Below are 18604 nucleotides of genomic sequence, written 5' to 3'. Positions count from 1 at the left end.
ATGGCTCTCCTTCCTCCCGGGCCCCAGAGAGACCACAGGAGGTTCACTCGGAGGGCTGATGAATGGTTCAGAAGGTCTGAAGTAGATTAGGATGTGAGTTTACTGGTTTGAAGTCTATATTTGAGCTCCAGGCTCACCCAATTTGTCATGGTTTCTTTTTACTCAAAGAAAAAAACAAAAGTGAGTTATTTGGTACATAAAGCAGCAAAACAAAATTTTCTCCAGACAGTAAACAATACTTTTAAAAGCCAAAACCAAAAACTCAGAGCCTTAAACTCACTTGCTCAGGGACGGTGCTCATGGGCTATTTCAAACAAAGTCACAGGAAATCTTTAAACCAGGACAAGTTAGTTTGAATGAGGCCAGCAATTTTACCCTGATCTTTTCTTCTACCCCAATGCTCATTGACATTTTCTCACTCCTCTTTCAAATTTTTAAATCATTTTAATTAAATACTGTTTTTTGTAGTTGTTGTTGTTTTTAAATACATATTTTTATTGATTTCAGAGCAGAAAGGAGAGGGAGAGAAAGACAGAAACATCAATGAGGCGAGAGAATCATTGATTGGCTACCTCCTGCATACACTCCCTACTGGGGATCGAGCCTGCAACCTGGGCATGTGCCCTTGACAGGAATCAAACCTGGGACCATTCAGTCCGCAGGCTGACACTCTATCCACTGAGCCAAACCGGCTGGGGCTTAAATACTATTTTAATTAAAATTATCTAGTTCTGATTTTTTAGGCAGTCGCCTGCATGTTGTAAAGCCAGAGTTAGCTATCATAGGACTAAAGGTGCACGACATAATCATCCCAAATGTCACCATCCAGAAGCCCTCCCATGCCCTTTCATTAACTGGAGGTAACATCACTATGGTCACCAGGAAAATACTCAGAAGATGAAAAAGTATAGAAAAGAAAGACTCTCACCTATTTGGCCATCATAAAAACTTGTCATGATACAACATGGATATTTTAAGTGAAAGATGAATGTCCCAAAGGATGTGGCACAGTGTAGTCAGAATTCTGGAGGACTGGCATCAGTGTGCACCGTGCCATTTCTCCACAGGTTCATACAGAAGTCACCATCCTCTTTCCCCAGTTCACAAGGAACATGAGAAGGCTCCCAAGCTGCCATTTAGGGGATTTGACCTGAACTAGAAAGACTAGTGAGGATTGCCAAGCCTGGAATCAGATCATTTCACCCACATGTTTTCCAGTTTGGGGCTATTATGAATAAAGTTGCTATGAATATTTGTGTACAGGTTTTGTGTTCACATAAATTTTCATTTCTCAGATAAATGCCCAATAGTGCAAATTCTGGGTCATATCCTAATTGCATGTTTAGTTTTATAAGAAACTGCCAAATGTTTTCTAGAGTAGCTGCACTGTGTAACATGCCCATCAGCAATGTATGGTGTGAGTGAGCCAATTTCTCTACATGTCACCAGCATTTATTGTTTTTCATTATTTTTAGTCTTTTATTCTAGTCATTCTAATAGGTGTGTAATGATATCTCATTGTGGTTTTAATTTGTATTTCTCTGGCGGCTAATGATATTGAATAACTTTTCATGTACTTACTTATTATCTCTATGTCCTTTTCCAGTAAAATATCTCTTCATGTCCTTTGTCCATTTTCTAATTGGATTATTTGTTTTTTGAGAGTTATTTATACGGTCACTATTTACTCGTTCTTTATCAAATACATGATTTGGGAGAAGAAATTTGAAAATCACATACCTTTTCATCCTTTCAAACAGGGTCTTTTACACTGCATAATTTTCTTCTTATTTTGATGAGATTCATTATGTCAAATTTTTCTTTCATGCATTGTTTGATGTCAAGCCTAAGAACTCTTGTCCAGCTAGGGAGCCCAAAGATTGTCTCCCACATTTTTTTCAGACAGTGCTATGGTTTTACATTTTACATTTAAGTCTTGGACCTGTTTGAATTATATTTTGTTTAAATTGTGAGGTGTGAGTCAAGATTAAGGTTGTTTTGTTTTTTTCCTTTATTTTGTGTGTGTGCATGTGATTGGATTTCTATAGCTTGTAGTTTTTGATACTTGGTCCAATTCTTCTAAGTTCTCAAAATCATGAGTATAAAGGTGTTTGTAATGTCCTTGTATTGTTTTTAATAATTGCAGTATCTGCAGTGACATTCCCTGTTTCACTTTTGATATTGGTGATGTGTAACCTCTCTCCTTTTATCTTCACCAGTCTTGCTAGAGGTTTATCAGTTTTATTGATTTATTTTTGAAGAACCAGGTTTTATTGCCATTGATTTTTCTCTACTGTTAACCTGGTTCAATTTAATTGATTCTACTTTTTATTATTTTTTTCTTCCTGTTTGCTTTGGGTTTATTTTTCTTTCTTTTTCTACTTTATTGTGTTAGACAGTTAGATTATTAATTTGAGGCTTTCCTCTTCCTTATGTAGGCCTTTAGTGCTACAAATTTCCCTCTAAAATCTGTAACAGCTTTGTCCCACACATTTTGATATATTGTCTTTTCATTTTCATACATTTATATATTTCCTTCAATACCTCCTCCTTGACCCATGGATTATTTAGAAGTGTGCTCCATTTATAAGTGTTTGAATATTTTTCTGTCATCACTCTGTTATAGATTTCTATTTGATTCCATTATTATCAGAAAAGATACTCAGTATGATGTCAACTTTTTTATAGTTTATATTATGACCCAAGATATGTTTTACCTTGGCTAATGTTCCATGGGTATTTGAAAAGAATATGCATGCTGCTATTGGAGAATAAAGTATTCTATATATGTTATTCAGATCTTATTGGTTGATAATTTTGTTTAGTTCTTCTCTATCTTTGCTGATTTCAGTTTAGTAATCTATCAATTAAAGACTGTGAAGTGTACAAGTCCCCACTGTAATTGTAGGTTTTTCTTTTTTAATTTTTTTATTTATTGATTTTAGAGAGCTAGAGAAGAACATTGATTTGTTGTTCCACTTATTTATGTATTCATTGGTTGATGCTTATATGTGCCCTGAACTGGGATTGAACTTGCAACTTTGGCATATCAGGATGATGCTCTAACCAATTGAGCTACCTGACCAGGGCTAACTTTAAGTTTTTCTATTTCTACCCCAAGCTGTATTAATTTTTTAAAAATTATTTTTCAATTACAGTTGACATACAACATTATATTAGTTTTGAGTATGTAGCATAGTGATTGGACATATATAGATGTTACAAAGTAATTATCCCAATAAGTCTAGTACCCATCTGACAGCATACATAGTTATTACAATATTATTGACTATATTCCCTATGCTATACTTTATATTCCTGTGACTATTTTTATAACTGGCAATTTTTACTTCTTAATCCCTTTCACCTTTTTCATGCATTCCCTAACCCCTCTCCCATTTGGTGACCATCAATTTGTTCTCTCTATAAATCTGATATTTTGTTTTCTTAATTGTTTTGTTTTTTAGATTTCACAGATAAACAAAAAGCATGTGGTAACTCTTTATCTGTCTGACATAGCACTTAGCATAATATCCTCTAGGTCCATCCATATTGTCACAGATCACGAGACTACATTCTTTGTATGGCTGAATTATAATATTCCTTTGTATAGATATACCACATCTTGTTTTCCATTCACCTATCAATGGACACTTAGCCAATGATACATGTATGAGGGGTTAAAATCCAAAATATATAATAAAATTATAAACTTAACAACAAAAACAATCTGGTTAAAAAATGGGCAAAGGATCTGAGTAGACATTTCTTCAAAGAGGTCATACAGATGGCCAATAGACATATAAAAAGATGCTCAATATCACTAATCAACAGCTCTGTTAATTTTTGCTTCACGTGTTATAAAGCTCCGGCAGCTTAGTCCAAACACCTTTAGAATAGTTATGTCTGCCTGGTGGATTAATCCTTTTATCATTTTGTATTTTCCCTCACTGTCTCTACTAATTTTTTTTGTTCTGAAGATGATGTTATCTGAAGTTAATATAGTCACCCTTATTAATGCTTGCATTGTATACCTTCTTCCATCCTTTTACTTTCAACATACCCATGTCCTTGTATTTTAAGTGAATTGGTTGGATCATTTTTTATCTACTTGGCCAATCTCTATCCTTTAAATCAGTGATGGTGAACCTTTTGAGCTCGGCGTGTCAGCATTTTGAAAAACCCTAACTTAACTCTGGTGCCATGTCACATATAGAAATTTTTTGATATTTGCAACCACAGTAAAACAAAGACTTATATTTTTGATATTTATTTTATATATTTAAATGCCATTTAACAAAGAAAAATCAACCAAAAAAAATGAGTTCGTGTGTCACCTCTGACACGCGTGTCATAGGTTCGCCATCACTGCTTTAAATGGTGTGTTTATGTGAAAGATAATTAGCTAAGGCTTAAGGTTGCCAATTTATGTCTTTTTCCTCTTCATTTCCTCTGAATCTCATCCCTGTTTCTCTTTTCTAAATTCCTATGAGTTGCTTTATAAGAATACCCATCTTTTCTGTTTTCTTTACAGTTGCTCTAGTTATTAAAAATATGTAACTGTCCCAGTCTACTGGTATCAGCATGTATCAATCCCATAAAAATGTAGAAATTAGATTCCTTTACCCTCCATACTTTAAAAATATAATTATTTAAATTTTGCTTCAACTATCAATTATGATTTAAGAATCTCCTGAGAATTATGAAAGTCTATTATACTTACTCCTATTTGTACCCATTCCAATATTCTTTTCTTTCTGCAGTTTCAATTCTTTTTCTATTATTTCCTTTATGTTTGGAGAACTTCTCTAGCCATTCTTTAAGTGTTGATTTGCTAACAAATTATCATAGCTTTCAGTCATCTGAGAATGTCTTCATTTCCCCTTCATTCATGAAATATATTTTCACTGAATACAGAATCCCAAGTTGACAGTTCTTTTCTTTCAGTATTTGAAGAATACTATGCCACTTCCTTCTGGTCTCCATGATTTCACGTGAGAAATTTACTATCATTCAAATGAGTAATTTGAGTAACACGTTTTTTCTCTCTGGCTATTACCAAGTTTTTTCCCTTTGTCTAATTGTATTTAATTATCATATGTCTTGCCATTGACTTACTTGGGTTTATCCTATTTGGAATTTGCTTAGACTCTTGAATGTATATGTTTATGCTTTTTATTAATTTAGAGTTTTCAGTCAATACATCTTCAAACATCTATCGAGTTCTACTTTCATGACATGGCTGCTTGCCCTTTCGTTATTGTCCACATGTCCCTGGGACTCAGTTCATTCCATTCCATTTTCTCTCTGCTGTTCAGATTGGTTAATTTCTATTGATCTATCCTAACGTTCAATGATTTTACCTGCTGTCATCTCCACTCTACTGGTGAGCTGATCCAGGTAGCTTTTTATTTTGGTAACTGTATATTTCAGTTCTATAATTTCCATTGAGTTCTTTTTTATCACTTCTATTTCTTTGATGAGATGTTTTATTTCTTTGCTTGCTTCAAGAGAATTCCGAATTGCTTGTTGAAGCAATTGATAATTTCAACATCTGATTCATGTCAATATTAGCTTATGTTGATTGTCTCTTCTTACTCATATTATGATTTTTTTAGTTCTTAGATGACAAGGAATGTTTTATTGCATTCTGGGCATTTAGACTATATATTATGAGACTCGGTATTATTTCATCATTTTTATTAACATTTTGTCTCTGTTGAAGTGTAGCACAAAACCATGTGGGTATCAGTGGGATGGAAAGTCAACTCTCTGTTCAGCCCCACTGAAGCTATGGAGAGTTGTCTAGAGTTGTACCATTGGTGTTTGGCTGAAATAGAAAAGGTGTTGTCTCAAAGGTTTTCTTGGATATACCACCCTTTTCCTGGTCATTTAGCTTTTCTTGAAACTTGTGTGTGTGTGTGTGTGTGTGTGTGTGTGTGTGTGTGTGTGTATCCATGTGTGTGTGTCTATTGCTGGTTCAGGAGGGAGTCATCTGGATTGCTCTATTTGGGTCATATGAGAATCAATACGGAAATCCAGGGAGCTCACCTGCATGTCATTAGATTAGGTCATGTACAGGGATTTCTATTTGTAAGGGGGAAAGTCTAATTGAAATGTGGCTGCTCCATACTGGCAGAATCAGAGTCTGGATTAATTTTTATATTTAAAACTACTCCTGTCTTTAATACCCATACAATCAAAGAGAATTTTAAATAAATTTTTAGCCCACCTTCTCTAACAAGTTTTTCAATCATAAGACTTTGTGTCTCCAGATATCAAACTGGCTCTGTTCATTGGGAAGTTACCTAAAGAAAGGCATTAATCGTTTGAAGCATCTTTTTTAAAAATATATTTTTATTGATTTCAGAAAGGAAGGGGAGAGAGAGAGAGAGAGAGAGAGAGAGAGAGAGAGAGAGAGAGAGAGAGAAACATCAATGATGAGAGAGAATCATTGATCAGCTGCCTCCTGCACAGCCCACACTGGGAACTGAGCCTGCAACCTGGGCATGTCCCCTGACCGGGAATCAAACAATGACCTCCTGGTTCATAGGTGGTTCAATAACTGAACCACGCTGGCCGGGCTGAAGCATCTTTTCTATTTAATGTCATAAGCACCATCAATGAACACCTATCTGAGGTCTGGAAATATTCCAATGCTGCTATATTGGGGAAGGGATGCAATCCAGACCCAGGCAAAGACCAAACAAAGGGAAAGTCCCTAGGAAAATTCGCTTGTAAGTTTATGTCATTTTTTTCCTACCATAGCCTAGAAAATGGCCATAAACCAACATTCCCTGGAGACACTTGTTCTTTGATCTACAATGTACCTGCCCCTTTCTCCTAAGAACAGAGCTTGCTATGGTATTTCTTCCCCTTCAAATTGAAGCTTGGATGTCAATTCTGGTATAATGTTTTCCTTCTCACCTGTGTTCTAAATCCTCTGTCCTTCACTTCCGCAGAGATGCCCAACCAGGTGCTTCTACCCCCTGCATCTGAGCACCAGTGTCACTCCCATTTGGGCCAGGGAGTCTCCCCGCCCACGCACAGTGCCTCACGGAGGCCTACCTTGGCCACTGTCCTCGGCCACCTCATGGGTCTGCACTCCAGGGCAGGTGCATCATTTTATTGTATCTATCTGGCAGTTACAACAAAACAAATGTGAGCAACTGCAGCTATGAGTCCCAGGAGGTATGACATTGTTGTCGTTGCAGCTACACCTTCAGCCTAAATTGTCACCTGGCCCTGTAGGAGGAGTATTGGTAGCAGTGGTGGTTGTACTAATCTAAAGATGGCCAAAAGGAAATAATATTTATGTTTATAGAAATCTATTCTGGCTGTTTTCCTAGGATGCTCCAACTGGAAGGTGAACTTCTACCTCATTTCTTAAGGTGCTCCTTTAACCTGTCTTTCTTTTGTTCCATAATATTTAGGGGGCAGGCAATACTTGGAGCATTAAAGATACAGCAGAGAGCAGACACCATCTCTATCCTTGTAAAGTTTACCTTCTAACCTGGGAGACAAGTTACCCCAATAGCTACATCAACAATTATTTAATCAATTATATTAAAAGCAATACTAATATACCAAGTGACTTAAATTTTCCTTAAAATCTCAGCAACGGACATATTTTTTCAGTGGTGTCAACCCAGGTGCCAAGCACAACAGAGGATGTGCTTAGAGCAAGAGAAAGAGAAAACCAATGCAATTGTTTCGGCATTAGCAAGCATCTGAAATCCATGCGATCATTGTATTGCCATGATTTCCTCCTGCCTCTTCCTAAATGTTCACACACAAGGGTTCTGAGGCCCGCAATGAAAGATCGGTGCATTTGATGAGTTTCTAAAGGTTAAGACATAATTATTTTAAGTGATGATGTGCCCGCAAAGCAGCAGGCCTTACCTCCTTGTTCGTCCTGTCGGCTTGCACCAACGTTCCATTCAGGCAAGGTTCCACGTAGTGAAGCTCCTCGTTATACTGCAGAGGGAAGAAACAGCCAAGAGGAAACAATTAAGCATTTAAAGTGTCCAATGTAATAATTTAAGGCTATACACACACAAACAGAAAAGCAGCATGATCACAGGCTCAATTCATTCACCTACGGTGGCTTTTCCAATTGGTGACCCTGGAGAAATCATGCTTATGTGCCAAAGACGGCCTTGATTCTTTTCTAGTTTGAAGAAGAAACTTCTCGAGCACGTGTTGGTCTGGCAGAGTTCAGGGTGTACACAGTTAAATTATAATCCTTCAGGGGTAGCTCCAAACATGGGGGCTCCCTGAGCATGGCTGACAGCACACGGCCCATGTGGGATCTAAAGGGCATCCCAGACTTGGGCGAATAGACCTGCAGCTCCTGCCTTTGGCCTCATGGAGCCAGGGAAGCATGTGGGGGTCACAGGTGTATGAGGCCAGAATAGAGGAGAGGCCATGATGTTCTCTGGGCACTCTGGGGGGCTGCGCAGGTGTTGGTCATGACATTACTCATGCACAGTGACACCATCTTCCACACAGGCCAATGCCTGCCTTCCAATCATGCTTGATCCCAGAATACACAGAATAAGACCATTTGATTTTGTCCAAAGCTCACAACTAGGAAGTTGAAATGTGAGTGTTCTTCTCTTTATTTCTCTTATCAAGCCTGATTCTCTGCACTGTAGCTAAACTTGTCCTTCCAAACTATAAATCGGACTATGTCATCTCCTGTCAGCCCCATTCACAGCTCCCACTGCTCTTCAGATGAACCTGCCCAGGCCTTGGCAAGGCTCTGGACACTGGCATCTGTTGTCCTACCTTAACTCAGTAGTCCTCCCCCATGAACTTAGCACAGCCAGCCCTAATCCCCTTACTCTGGAATCTGCTGGCTGACTCCTGCTCATCCTCCAGCTCAGCTCATTCCTGCCTCCACTGTAGCCCCTCTCCTGAATCCTCCCAAGTCCTAGTTACCTGGTGCCTGGTTCCCTCACCACAAGGCGGGGCCACATTGCAAGGATCCATGTCTGATTTCTGTGTGTTCCCTGTGACAGCACAGGGCTGAGCCACAGCAGGTGCCCAGGAACAATTTGTTCAGTGAGAGTGTCAGGGCACTTCTTCATGGACCAAAGGCCTAGCCCAGGGTTCCTGAGGGAAGGAACCGGAACCATCTCACAGGCCCAGATCTCATGGAAAGTCTGGCTAAGGAGTTTGGACTTCGAGCTTGAGGGCACAGAGGGCCATGGAGGACTGTGAGCGGGGGTGAGGGAAATAAAGCGACGAGCCTGGGACAACTGCTCTGGACACACTGGAGAGAAGACTCAAGAGGACCAGACCAGCAGCTGCTGCTACAGCTATGGAGACTCATTGGGTTCCACATGCTAAGGTGCTTACAAGCAAGTTGGAGTAGTGATAATACTAACACTTACTTCATCTAGACACAGCCTAGACTTCATCCACACGACATTTCAGCCTCATGTGGGAAGCACTTCCAATTACTTTCCCTTCACAGATAGGGAAACTGGAGCAGAGCAAGGATGACCAACTTGTCCAAAGTCATACATAAGGGGTGGAGTCCAGATTCAATCCCAGATAGTCTAACGGTTAGACTCTAACCTCACAGCCTCTGGCTTCAGGACGACCACGCCCCCAGTGCCTCCTCTCTAATCCCCAACCCTCTATGTATATCACCAGTCTGGCTTTTGCTCCTTCTTTAACCTTTGTTCTTAGTGTAGACATACAAAAGCATTTGAAAAAGTATAGCTCCACGGTCTTAGAGCTTAGATCTCTTCTGGTGAAGCATGGAGGAAAAAATACATTCATGCAGTTCTGAAATGCGCCAAATGGTCAAGTGACTCATTTTCAGCCCATGAAACAATGCGTAACATTTCATGACCAAACAGAACATCATCTCAGGATCCGTAAAGAGAGTGCACAGTCCAACCTGAAGAAGAGCTTCCCCAAAGTTTTCAGTTCATATTGGACTGAAGAGAATAAAACAGCCCTCCCCTCTGCCTCTACCCCCGCTGTTGACTGATTTGGTTCAGGGTGACAATATGTCTATTCCTAAAGCCTAAAGCATAACAGTCTGAACCAATCACAGCTATCCGGACCCCTCTGCTGGATGCACACCTTCATAGCCTGTCTTGCCTCGAGGGTTGGTCAAGTGACTCATTTTCAGCCCATGAAACTTGAAGGGATAGTTTTCTGGGCAGTTTCAATGAATTATTTTCTCCTCTATATCCATGCCTTCTTTCTCACTTGGGATGCTCTTATGCAGTTGCAAGTCATTTTGTAACCATGAGGGGACAAGATGAAAAGTGGAGAGTGAAGTTCAAGGAAGACAGAGTGGGAAGGGAGCCAGTGTGGGTCCCTGAGGACACTGCTGAGCCACTGCCGCTGCCGGCCCTCAGGCTCTCCCCTGAGAATAGGAGATACCTAGATGCTGCAGCAGCCTTCAGTCAGTTGTTTACTAACCTGCAGCCAAAAACTTTCCAACTCCATTTCCCAGATAAATGTAAACACTTCATCTGTGTTCTGCCTAATACACACTCTCAAAGTTGATTCTCATGGTGTACACTCTGAGCTGGGAGTCAGGACACACATCCAGTTCCCACCTCTGCCATGTACTCACTGTGTGGCCTTGGGAAAGTCACTAAACCTCTCTGATCCTGGATTCTTATGCACAAGAAGGTGCTAATTCATCTTCTGTTTATCCTCCAGGGGTCCCTGAGAGGATCCAATGAGGCAACAGACCTGAAACTGCTTTGCTAATGCAAAGGTCTGTGCCTGTGGGGGGCTGCGGAGAGGACTTAAAAGTAAAGGAGACCAAGAAGTTCTCGCCCTCATCAGGGAGGAACATGTGCAGTAATCAAAACCATGCTCGCCTTCGCTGTGTGAGCTGGGGCCACAGCGGAGGAATCTGCTCTTCTGAACCCCCGTCAGCTTGTTAGTGGCATCATCCAAGCTTGCAGTTGACTAATTTCCCTTGACTGCATCAGGATAAAGCTACACTGAGCAATCTGGTCTGCAGCACCAAAGGGAGCTGGCTCAGCCGTGTGAAGGAATGGTGCACCCCAGGCAGCTGTGCCAGGGGGCCCGCTGGCTGTGCAAGCTCACCACGCTACCCCAGAGCTCCTCCAGGGGACACCAAGGGTGTCCTGCCTGTGGAGCTGCTTCCAAGCTCCCAGCTGCTCTCTTTCACTTTCGCGTTTGTATGGATGTTCCCTACATTTCTACTCTGTGATGTGGGATGGCCATATTAATTCACTACTCCAGATCTGGGCACCTCAGCACTATGAATGGTTCTCCTGCATCCTTACTTAAACAACCAGATAGCAATGGACTAAGGAAGAAAGGATGCAAGTGCACATGGTCACTGGCAACACGGAGTCTGCTTCTGTCATTTGCTTTTTTGCCTTCCCACTGCCAGGATTGAACCTAAAGAGAAACTCGACCAATCCCTTTTCCCCCAAAGCTGTAAATTGTTCCTCAAATTTCTGGGACATGGGTAGAGTCTCTTAGCAGAATAGCAGGGGGACCAAGCCACCCTGGAGATGGTCCAGCCAGCCCACCAACCATATTGTGAGGAGATGGACAAGCACTTTCTCCCCTTAAAGAGCTCAGAAACAGCCATATAGACACAGGGCCTCAGGCACTGCTGGTTTCCTTATCCCATCCTCTTGTCTGATTGGATCCCCTCCTCTTGTCTGATTGGATCCCCTCCTCTTGTCTGATTGAATCCCCTCCCCTTGTCTGATTGGATCCCCTCCTCTGCTAGCAAAGGCTAGAGCAGTAGGAACTGATGCAACTGAGGCAGACAGGTTGGGTTCAAATCCTGGCTCTGCCACACACTAACTGAGAGCCTTCGTGTTTGTGTTGGAGAAATTGGGGATTGAACTGAACCTCCCCCTGATCTCATGGTGAAGATGAAATTAGATGATTCAGTAAAGACTCAACTTAGAACCTGGCATATAGAAACAGAAAGAAAGCATCTGGCACACATGCACAGAAAGAAAGAGACTACATTTGTGAGTGTGATGTGTGTTCCATGGAGACAAAGACCATCGTGTACCCTCCACCCCCTGCTGCACTTGCTAAGTAGGAAGGGATGTGGGGGGTGATGGCAGTGATCCACTCTGGGGAGCATCTCACATGCCTTGACCTCCTCTGGAGAGCACAGACCCCACTATTGGAGAGAAGTGCTTCACCAGTAGGCACAGTGACTGTCTAAATACCTGAGACAGAAATCACCCGGTGTGTGGCCACACGCTATCCCTCTCTGTGTCACCTCTGAACCCTCTCGGTGACTCAGGTCTCTGACAGACCGAGAGCCAATACAGTGCAACCAGCTCACTGCCCAAACCCCTTCCAGGAAGGCGTGTGCTAGGGTACCAACCCTTTGTTCCTGTGTTTGCTCAATGAATATTAACTAAGCACCTGCTATGTGCCAGGGACATAAAATACTGGCTACATTTCCCCATGATCATCACTGTGCAGTGATCATGAACCACTTTTTTTTCCTGCTTTCATCAGTAAAAGAATATGCTCATTACATCTGAAGATAATGTGTGCCTTTCTTTTCAGAATAAAATGTGCTTATCTGTGATGCTGCAGTGATCCATCCAAAAACAAAAGCAGGCTTGAGATAAAGCCCTGACCTCCTTCAGTCTTGGACTACATCCCCCCAGTCTCTTCTCGCAGGAACTGTGCCTCCCTCTCCTCTTTGCAACCACCACACTCTACGCTCTGACACATCACCATCCTTTACCTTTCTGTTGCCCAATCTCTGTAAGCTTTCCCAACGTCTCCCATTTTAAAGATACAGCCAACTCCTCAATGGGAATTTTAATGATGATCTCAAATAGGAAGAGCAAGTTTTAAGTTGCATTAAATGAATGGCCAGAACATTTTGGAGACAAAGAACCAATGAACTGGATTCGCCCACCAAGATTCATGCAGCCCCAGCACCGGTGTGCTATCATGTTCCACGCTGATTTGTGTTGGTCAGAGAATGGAGGACAGCTGACTGGGTTCTGGATGATTCTGAGGACGCTAAACCCTGCTTCATTTTGGAAGCTGGGCTTGATCGATGAAAGCAATGGAGCTTTCAGGCCTAACAGATCATCAGTCGCCTAAAAAGGAGAATGAGCGAAGACCTGGGAAGGTGGGGACTTAAAGGGACCCTCTCAATGCCTCCTGTGCAGGTGAGACCACTTCCGCATCCATTGTCTCCAAATGACATCCAGTTCCGCGCTGTGGCTGACCACACTTGCGGGATCTGGGCTGACCCTCTCACTCCAGGCCCCTTCTTTCCGTCACTCTCCCATCCACCTACTCCGCCTCCTACAGTCACCCCGACCAAGCCTGCATCTCCTGGGATGGAAGAGGAGTTGCTACAACCTGCAGGCAGTGCTTTCCTCCTCAATGCTCCTTCCTCCTGCCCTGCCTCACTGCATATGTCTGGTTAATGGCTAACTCTTGTCCACTTAGTCATCACTTCGGCCAAGAAGCCATCACTGAATCTACAGTTGGTTGCATGCCCCAGCTCTGTTCTCCCGGCCTCCCTTGCTGCCCCTCTCAAGACTGCACTGACAATGCTACTGGGAGCACCTGCCCCCGGTGGCTCCCACACCAACCCTCACAAAACATCAATGCCCACTGCTTAACTGTTAGCACTCAACAGTGTTTGTAGAATGAATAAATAATCAGAACAAAGAAACAAGAGGCAAAGTTGTAGAGAAGTTTACTGACAGAAAAGAAGAACAAAGCCTAGAAAAAAAGAGTTGACATTGAAACAAGAAAAGAAAAAGAGAGGAGAAACTCTACCTTGAAAAAACAGATAAATAAACAAGAAGGAAGTATGTGGGGATGTTTTGGAGAATCCCAAATTCCACAAAAACCCCACAGAATTAAAATGCTGGCATGCTCATATGACACGAGAAAACTGATGTGGAATTGCTGGAATGCCATTAAATATTTTTATGGTTTTATTGGTGCACTTTTGATTAAATAACCTTCAGAATGAAAATGTGTAGGGATTATGTAATGAAGCAGATGAGCCCACAGTATTTTCACCAACACAAGGAATCCCACGGAGCTTTTGCATTACAAAAGCTTCTTGTATAATTTGAAACACAACTGGACATAATTAGTAGAATAGAACAAATGAGCACTGAAAGAAAATACCATCCTCATACTTTTAATACGGAATCGATTACTTTAAAAAGCAAATCCACAGCAGGCAAAGCACTGGAGAGATGGTTTGAAAGAAAATTCTGCAAATTAAAACCAGGGCACAGAAAGTTCTGGGTTGAACTAACAAACGATGCTCTTCTCATAAACACGGGCTATAAAAGGCATTTAAGCTGATTTAACAATATCAGCCGGTTAATACTGTATTCATTTAATGCATGGCTTTAGAATCCTGTAAAATCATTTTTCAAATTTTAGCATCTGACAAAACAGAATTAGCACCCTCATTTCTATGATAATATTGTTCATTTAATGCATGGCTTGGAGTTCGACTTCAAAGTGAATCAGAAAAAGATGCCTTTTCTCTTGTCGGAAACATCTCTTCATGCACCAGTGGCTGGGCCTTACATTTTAGCTCGGAATGCACAAAATCACTCTCACATTTCAACTGTCCTTTTATAATTCAATCATTTAGTTCATCAGTCTTAGGTAGATTCTGTAATACCCAGCCCATGAAAGCTAAAACCATTTTTAATGTCATCTTTTCATGTGTATTCTCTGGCAAGACCTGGATTGAAAGCTTCTCCAGATAATACAGATAATACAGAAGATGCACTTAGCAATGAACTTAATGCAAACATGCAAAGATGCCCGGAATGGCCAAGGAAAGCCGCTTCCACCCTTTCAACCTTACTCCTCCTATCCTCAGGATTGGCACTGAAAATCCAAGCATGATGATGAATTAGGTTTGCACAAACAAATGCCCACAATGCACAAGGGCTTCCATCACTGAAAATAAAGACTGTTTTCTGTACTTTCTCTCTAAGACACTGACATTCCTCCTCAAACATCTACCCGGCAAGCAAGAGAAAGCTGACAGTGCAATGAAGGGTGAGATGATAAGGTCCTCTCCCGTAAATGAAACCCAGCCCGCAGAACAAGGAATTCAGACAGATTGGCAGGGCGTTCTCAAATTCTCGATGGAGCTTCAAACATTCACCCCTTGCACGTACAAGAGCCCGCAGTGGGGGGGCGGGGGGAGGCTCTAGACAGAGGTAAGTGACTGTTTTAGACAGACGGAAGAAAAGCTTGCACCATATTACTGTAGCAATCGTGCTACTATGGAAACAGGAGAAGGTGATGGAGAAATCACAACAAACAAACCACCACCACAATTTGGCAAGGCCAAATTGGTAAAATACACTTCGGTTGGGAGAGACAGTTCAAGAGAATGAAAACAAAGATTTGTCAATTACCAATTGAATATTAAAAACCCTCAAAATGTTGGTGTTACCAACTGAATGTTTGTGTTCCCCTTAAATTCCTATGTTGAAGCCCTAACCCTGATGTGGTGGCATTTGGAGATGGGGCCTTTGGGAAGTAATTAGGGTTAGATGAGGTCACGGGGGTGGTCCCTCATGAGGGGAACCTGCTCTTATAAGAAGAGACATGAGAGCTCGCTCTCTCTCCTCACAGCCCCCCAACACACACACACACACACACACACACACACACACACTCTTCTTCCCTGAGCACATACAGAGAAAAAGCCATGTGAGTACACAGGGAGAAGGTGGCAGTCTACAAACTAGAAAGGGAATCCTCACCAGAAAACAAACCCTGCTGGACCTTGATCTTGGACTTTCTAGCCTTTCGAACTGTGAGTAAATAAATTTCTGTTGTTTAAGCCACTCAGACATATTTTGTTATGGAAGATGGAGCTAACTAATACAGTTTCTAAGTGTGTAAACATTACATCCTACTCAGTGTATTCCAGTAATACTAACTATGGGCATGTCCTTTGGTACAGCGATTCCACATCTAGATTTTACTTAGTAGTGCACAACCAACCCTGCAAAAACACATGCAGGCGTCCAGTCACTGTAGAAAAGAGATCAGTAACAGCATATGCCCAGCAAAGGGGATGGATTAAAAAGTTAATGTCAACTACAGGTGACAGAATGCCCTGCTTTGCAAATGCACGTGATTACAATATGAGTTATAAAGGCAAGTTGCTGAATATTCTATAAAATGTGATTTTATTTTTGTAGAAAAGTTATGTATGTATGTTCATGTATGCAGAAAAATTTGAAAGAATATGTGCCAAATGAAAAGGGAATGGGAACATTTCTGAATTGTTTAAAAAATTTACATATATTGTCTATATTAAAATAAATCAATGTGGAAAAGTTATTGTTAAGTAGTGATTCATTTTGTGATCTCAGGCTTTTGATATAAATCCACTAGCATATTTGGTCCATTACTTTATCCTTTAGGGAAGCAGAGTTCATGATTTTACTGTAGAGATTTCATGTAAAAATGTTCCGAGTATCTTTCTAGTTACTGAAATAATTATGTATATAGTCCTAATGCTGATCATTTATGTTGAAAACTAACAAAGAGATGTGTAGAGAGGATTAATGGGATTTCTAATAGATTTCTTTACATAACGGGACAATTTGGGGTAAAAAATAACTTTTTTTCTTAAGTGATCTATAATAACTGGCATGTCTACTTTTAATTATCTTAATCACCCTCTTTTCATTATTGAGTTGACATTGTGTGTGTATCTTAATGAATTTACAGAGATTATTTCAATCGATTGGTTTTGTTAACAGAACAATAAATTCTGACTGATAAGAATTCAGGATGTAATTAGTTAGCTCTTCTTATTATGCAAATTTCTGATACTTCTGTAATGAGTAATTAAAGATTAATAAGAAAGATAGTCCCGAATTAGCTGCTTCTTATCTGTAAATGCTTCAGGATGTGTGGGGATCAGGCTTCATTTGCATATTCTCAATGACTGGTAGACAACTTCTATCTTAAAGTCTCCTGGGGGGAAAACCCTGGCCCCAGCCATGGAGTTTCACAGGAAGGTGGCTGAACCCTCAACTCCAACCTCTTCACTTCTGCTCAGGAAGTGGGAGGTCAAGCCAGACTGTTTCTGAGTCCTCACTGTGCCCCTTTCTCTGGGTAGTGATCTTAAGCCAGTCATTTCTACCTCTTGGTGCCTTTGTCTCCATGCCACTTAGCACAGAGCTGGGAGAGGATCCAATGAGGGAATCCACATAAGACACCTAACAGGGGCTTGCACACAGTGGGCCCTCTGTGGAAAGCAGCTGCTGGTATTATTCATTCCATAAATATTTAAACTCCTACTATTTGCCAGGCACTGTTCTAGGCACCAATGACAGTTTAATGAATGAACAAGACTAACCCCTACTTTCATGGAAGCTATGATTTTCTTTCTTTTCCCTTTCTTCTTTGGGGCTTTGTAAAATCTGAAGCTCTAAATCATGAGGCCCTGTGGTTGTGTCTTTTGCTCAGAGTCCCATCACAAGCACACGCAGGCAGGAGGACACTCCGTCAAGCCCTCTGCCTAGCGAATAAAAGAGGGTGTCATGCAGGAGGCTGCCAGAAGTAGGGCCCCTTGATGACACATTCTGCTCAGGGGCTCGGCAGAGCCCAGCAGACAAGAGCAGCAGCATTCTCACAGCATGATACACCGCTCTTCAAATAGCACCCTCCCGCTGACCGTGGCCTCCTGTGCACTGGCCCAGGGACTCCGGGAGCACCCGGATTCAAAACTAAGTCCCAACTCCAAAGCCCAAGCTCCGTCCCCCTCACCATGCTGCCTCCCTGCCTGCTACACGCCGTCCACGTCCCAGATAGAGGTGATGAGGCCCAGCCCAGGTGGCCCACACAGGAGCACCTGGTTAAGCTCTCCAGGAGAAGGACCAGGCTCACTGTGGCTACACTCTTTGGGAAAAGAGTGACAGGGACATAAAGGACCTGACGAGAATCACACCAGAGAACTGGGGAGGAGATGGAGATGCGCAGCTGAATCGGCTCTTGCCAGAGAGGACGGCACTGCCAGGCGTGGCTCCTGCATCTCCCACTTCCCAGTGCTGTGGCCTCAGCCCACTGACTGACACTCTCTCAATCCAAGCAGCTTTGTCTGAGCAAACGCCCAAACCACCCGGACCACCTAGAGTTGCTATGAGCGACAAAGAGAATGCAAATATGAAGAGTAAAGTAAATGGCACACAGTAGGCACTGAATAAGTGCCACTCTGGTTTCTGAAGATGAGATAAAGTGTTCTGTAAGTGAGTCTACGACTGCTCTTCACTTTTTCCTCATTTTATCATCACGATTATCACTATCGCTGTCATCAGACCAATCCAGCTTAAAGTTAATTCCCACAGGAGAAGATCTAGCAGTTTAAGGAAAACCTTGCCACGTCTAATTCTGCAGAGGCTGGCGACCCAGGAAAACCAACCTCGTGCTACCTTCCAGCAGCAGCTGTCTGCGTGGTTAGGAGAGCAACTGTGCTCACCAGCACCCCAGTCTCCCCGAGCCCCTCCAACCTCACCACTCACTGAGCTCACAGGGGACTAACCAGTGCTCATCCTGGGCATCTAACGCTCTACATACAAAA

At 41.9% G+C, this 18604-nt stretch overlaps 1 protein-coding gene across 2 annotated transcripts in view; it reads right to left on the bottom strand.

The window, feature by feature from the left end:
- CACNA2D3 (calcium voltage-gated channel auxiliary subunit alpha2delta 3) overlaps positions 1-18604 on the bottom strand; it is an 812027-nt gene that overhangs the window by 427405 nt on the left and 366018 nt on the right. For both annotated transcript variants that reach the window (XM_070390783.1, XM_070390784.1), the window contains exon 9: positions 7903-7977. In XM_070390783.1, coding sequence (XP_070246884.1) covers positions 7903-7977 — 75 coding nt within the window. The remainder of the gene's footprint in view (positions 1-7902; positions 7978-18604) is intronic.

The sequence above is a fragment of the Myotis yumanensis genome, unplaced genomic scaffold (assembly GCF_028538775.1).
Source record: "Myotis yumanensis isolate MYYU_CA2020_CCGP unplaced genomic scaffold, mMyoYum1.0.hap1 SCAF_14, whole genome shotgun sequence".
NCBI classification, from domain to species: Eukaryota; Metazoa; Chordata; class Mammalia; order Chiroptera; family Vespertilionidae; genus Myotis; species Myotis yumanensis.
The sequence above is the reverse complement of the archived record's forward strand: the minus strand, read 5'-3'. Positions and strand labels throughout refer to the sequence as shown.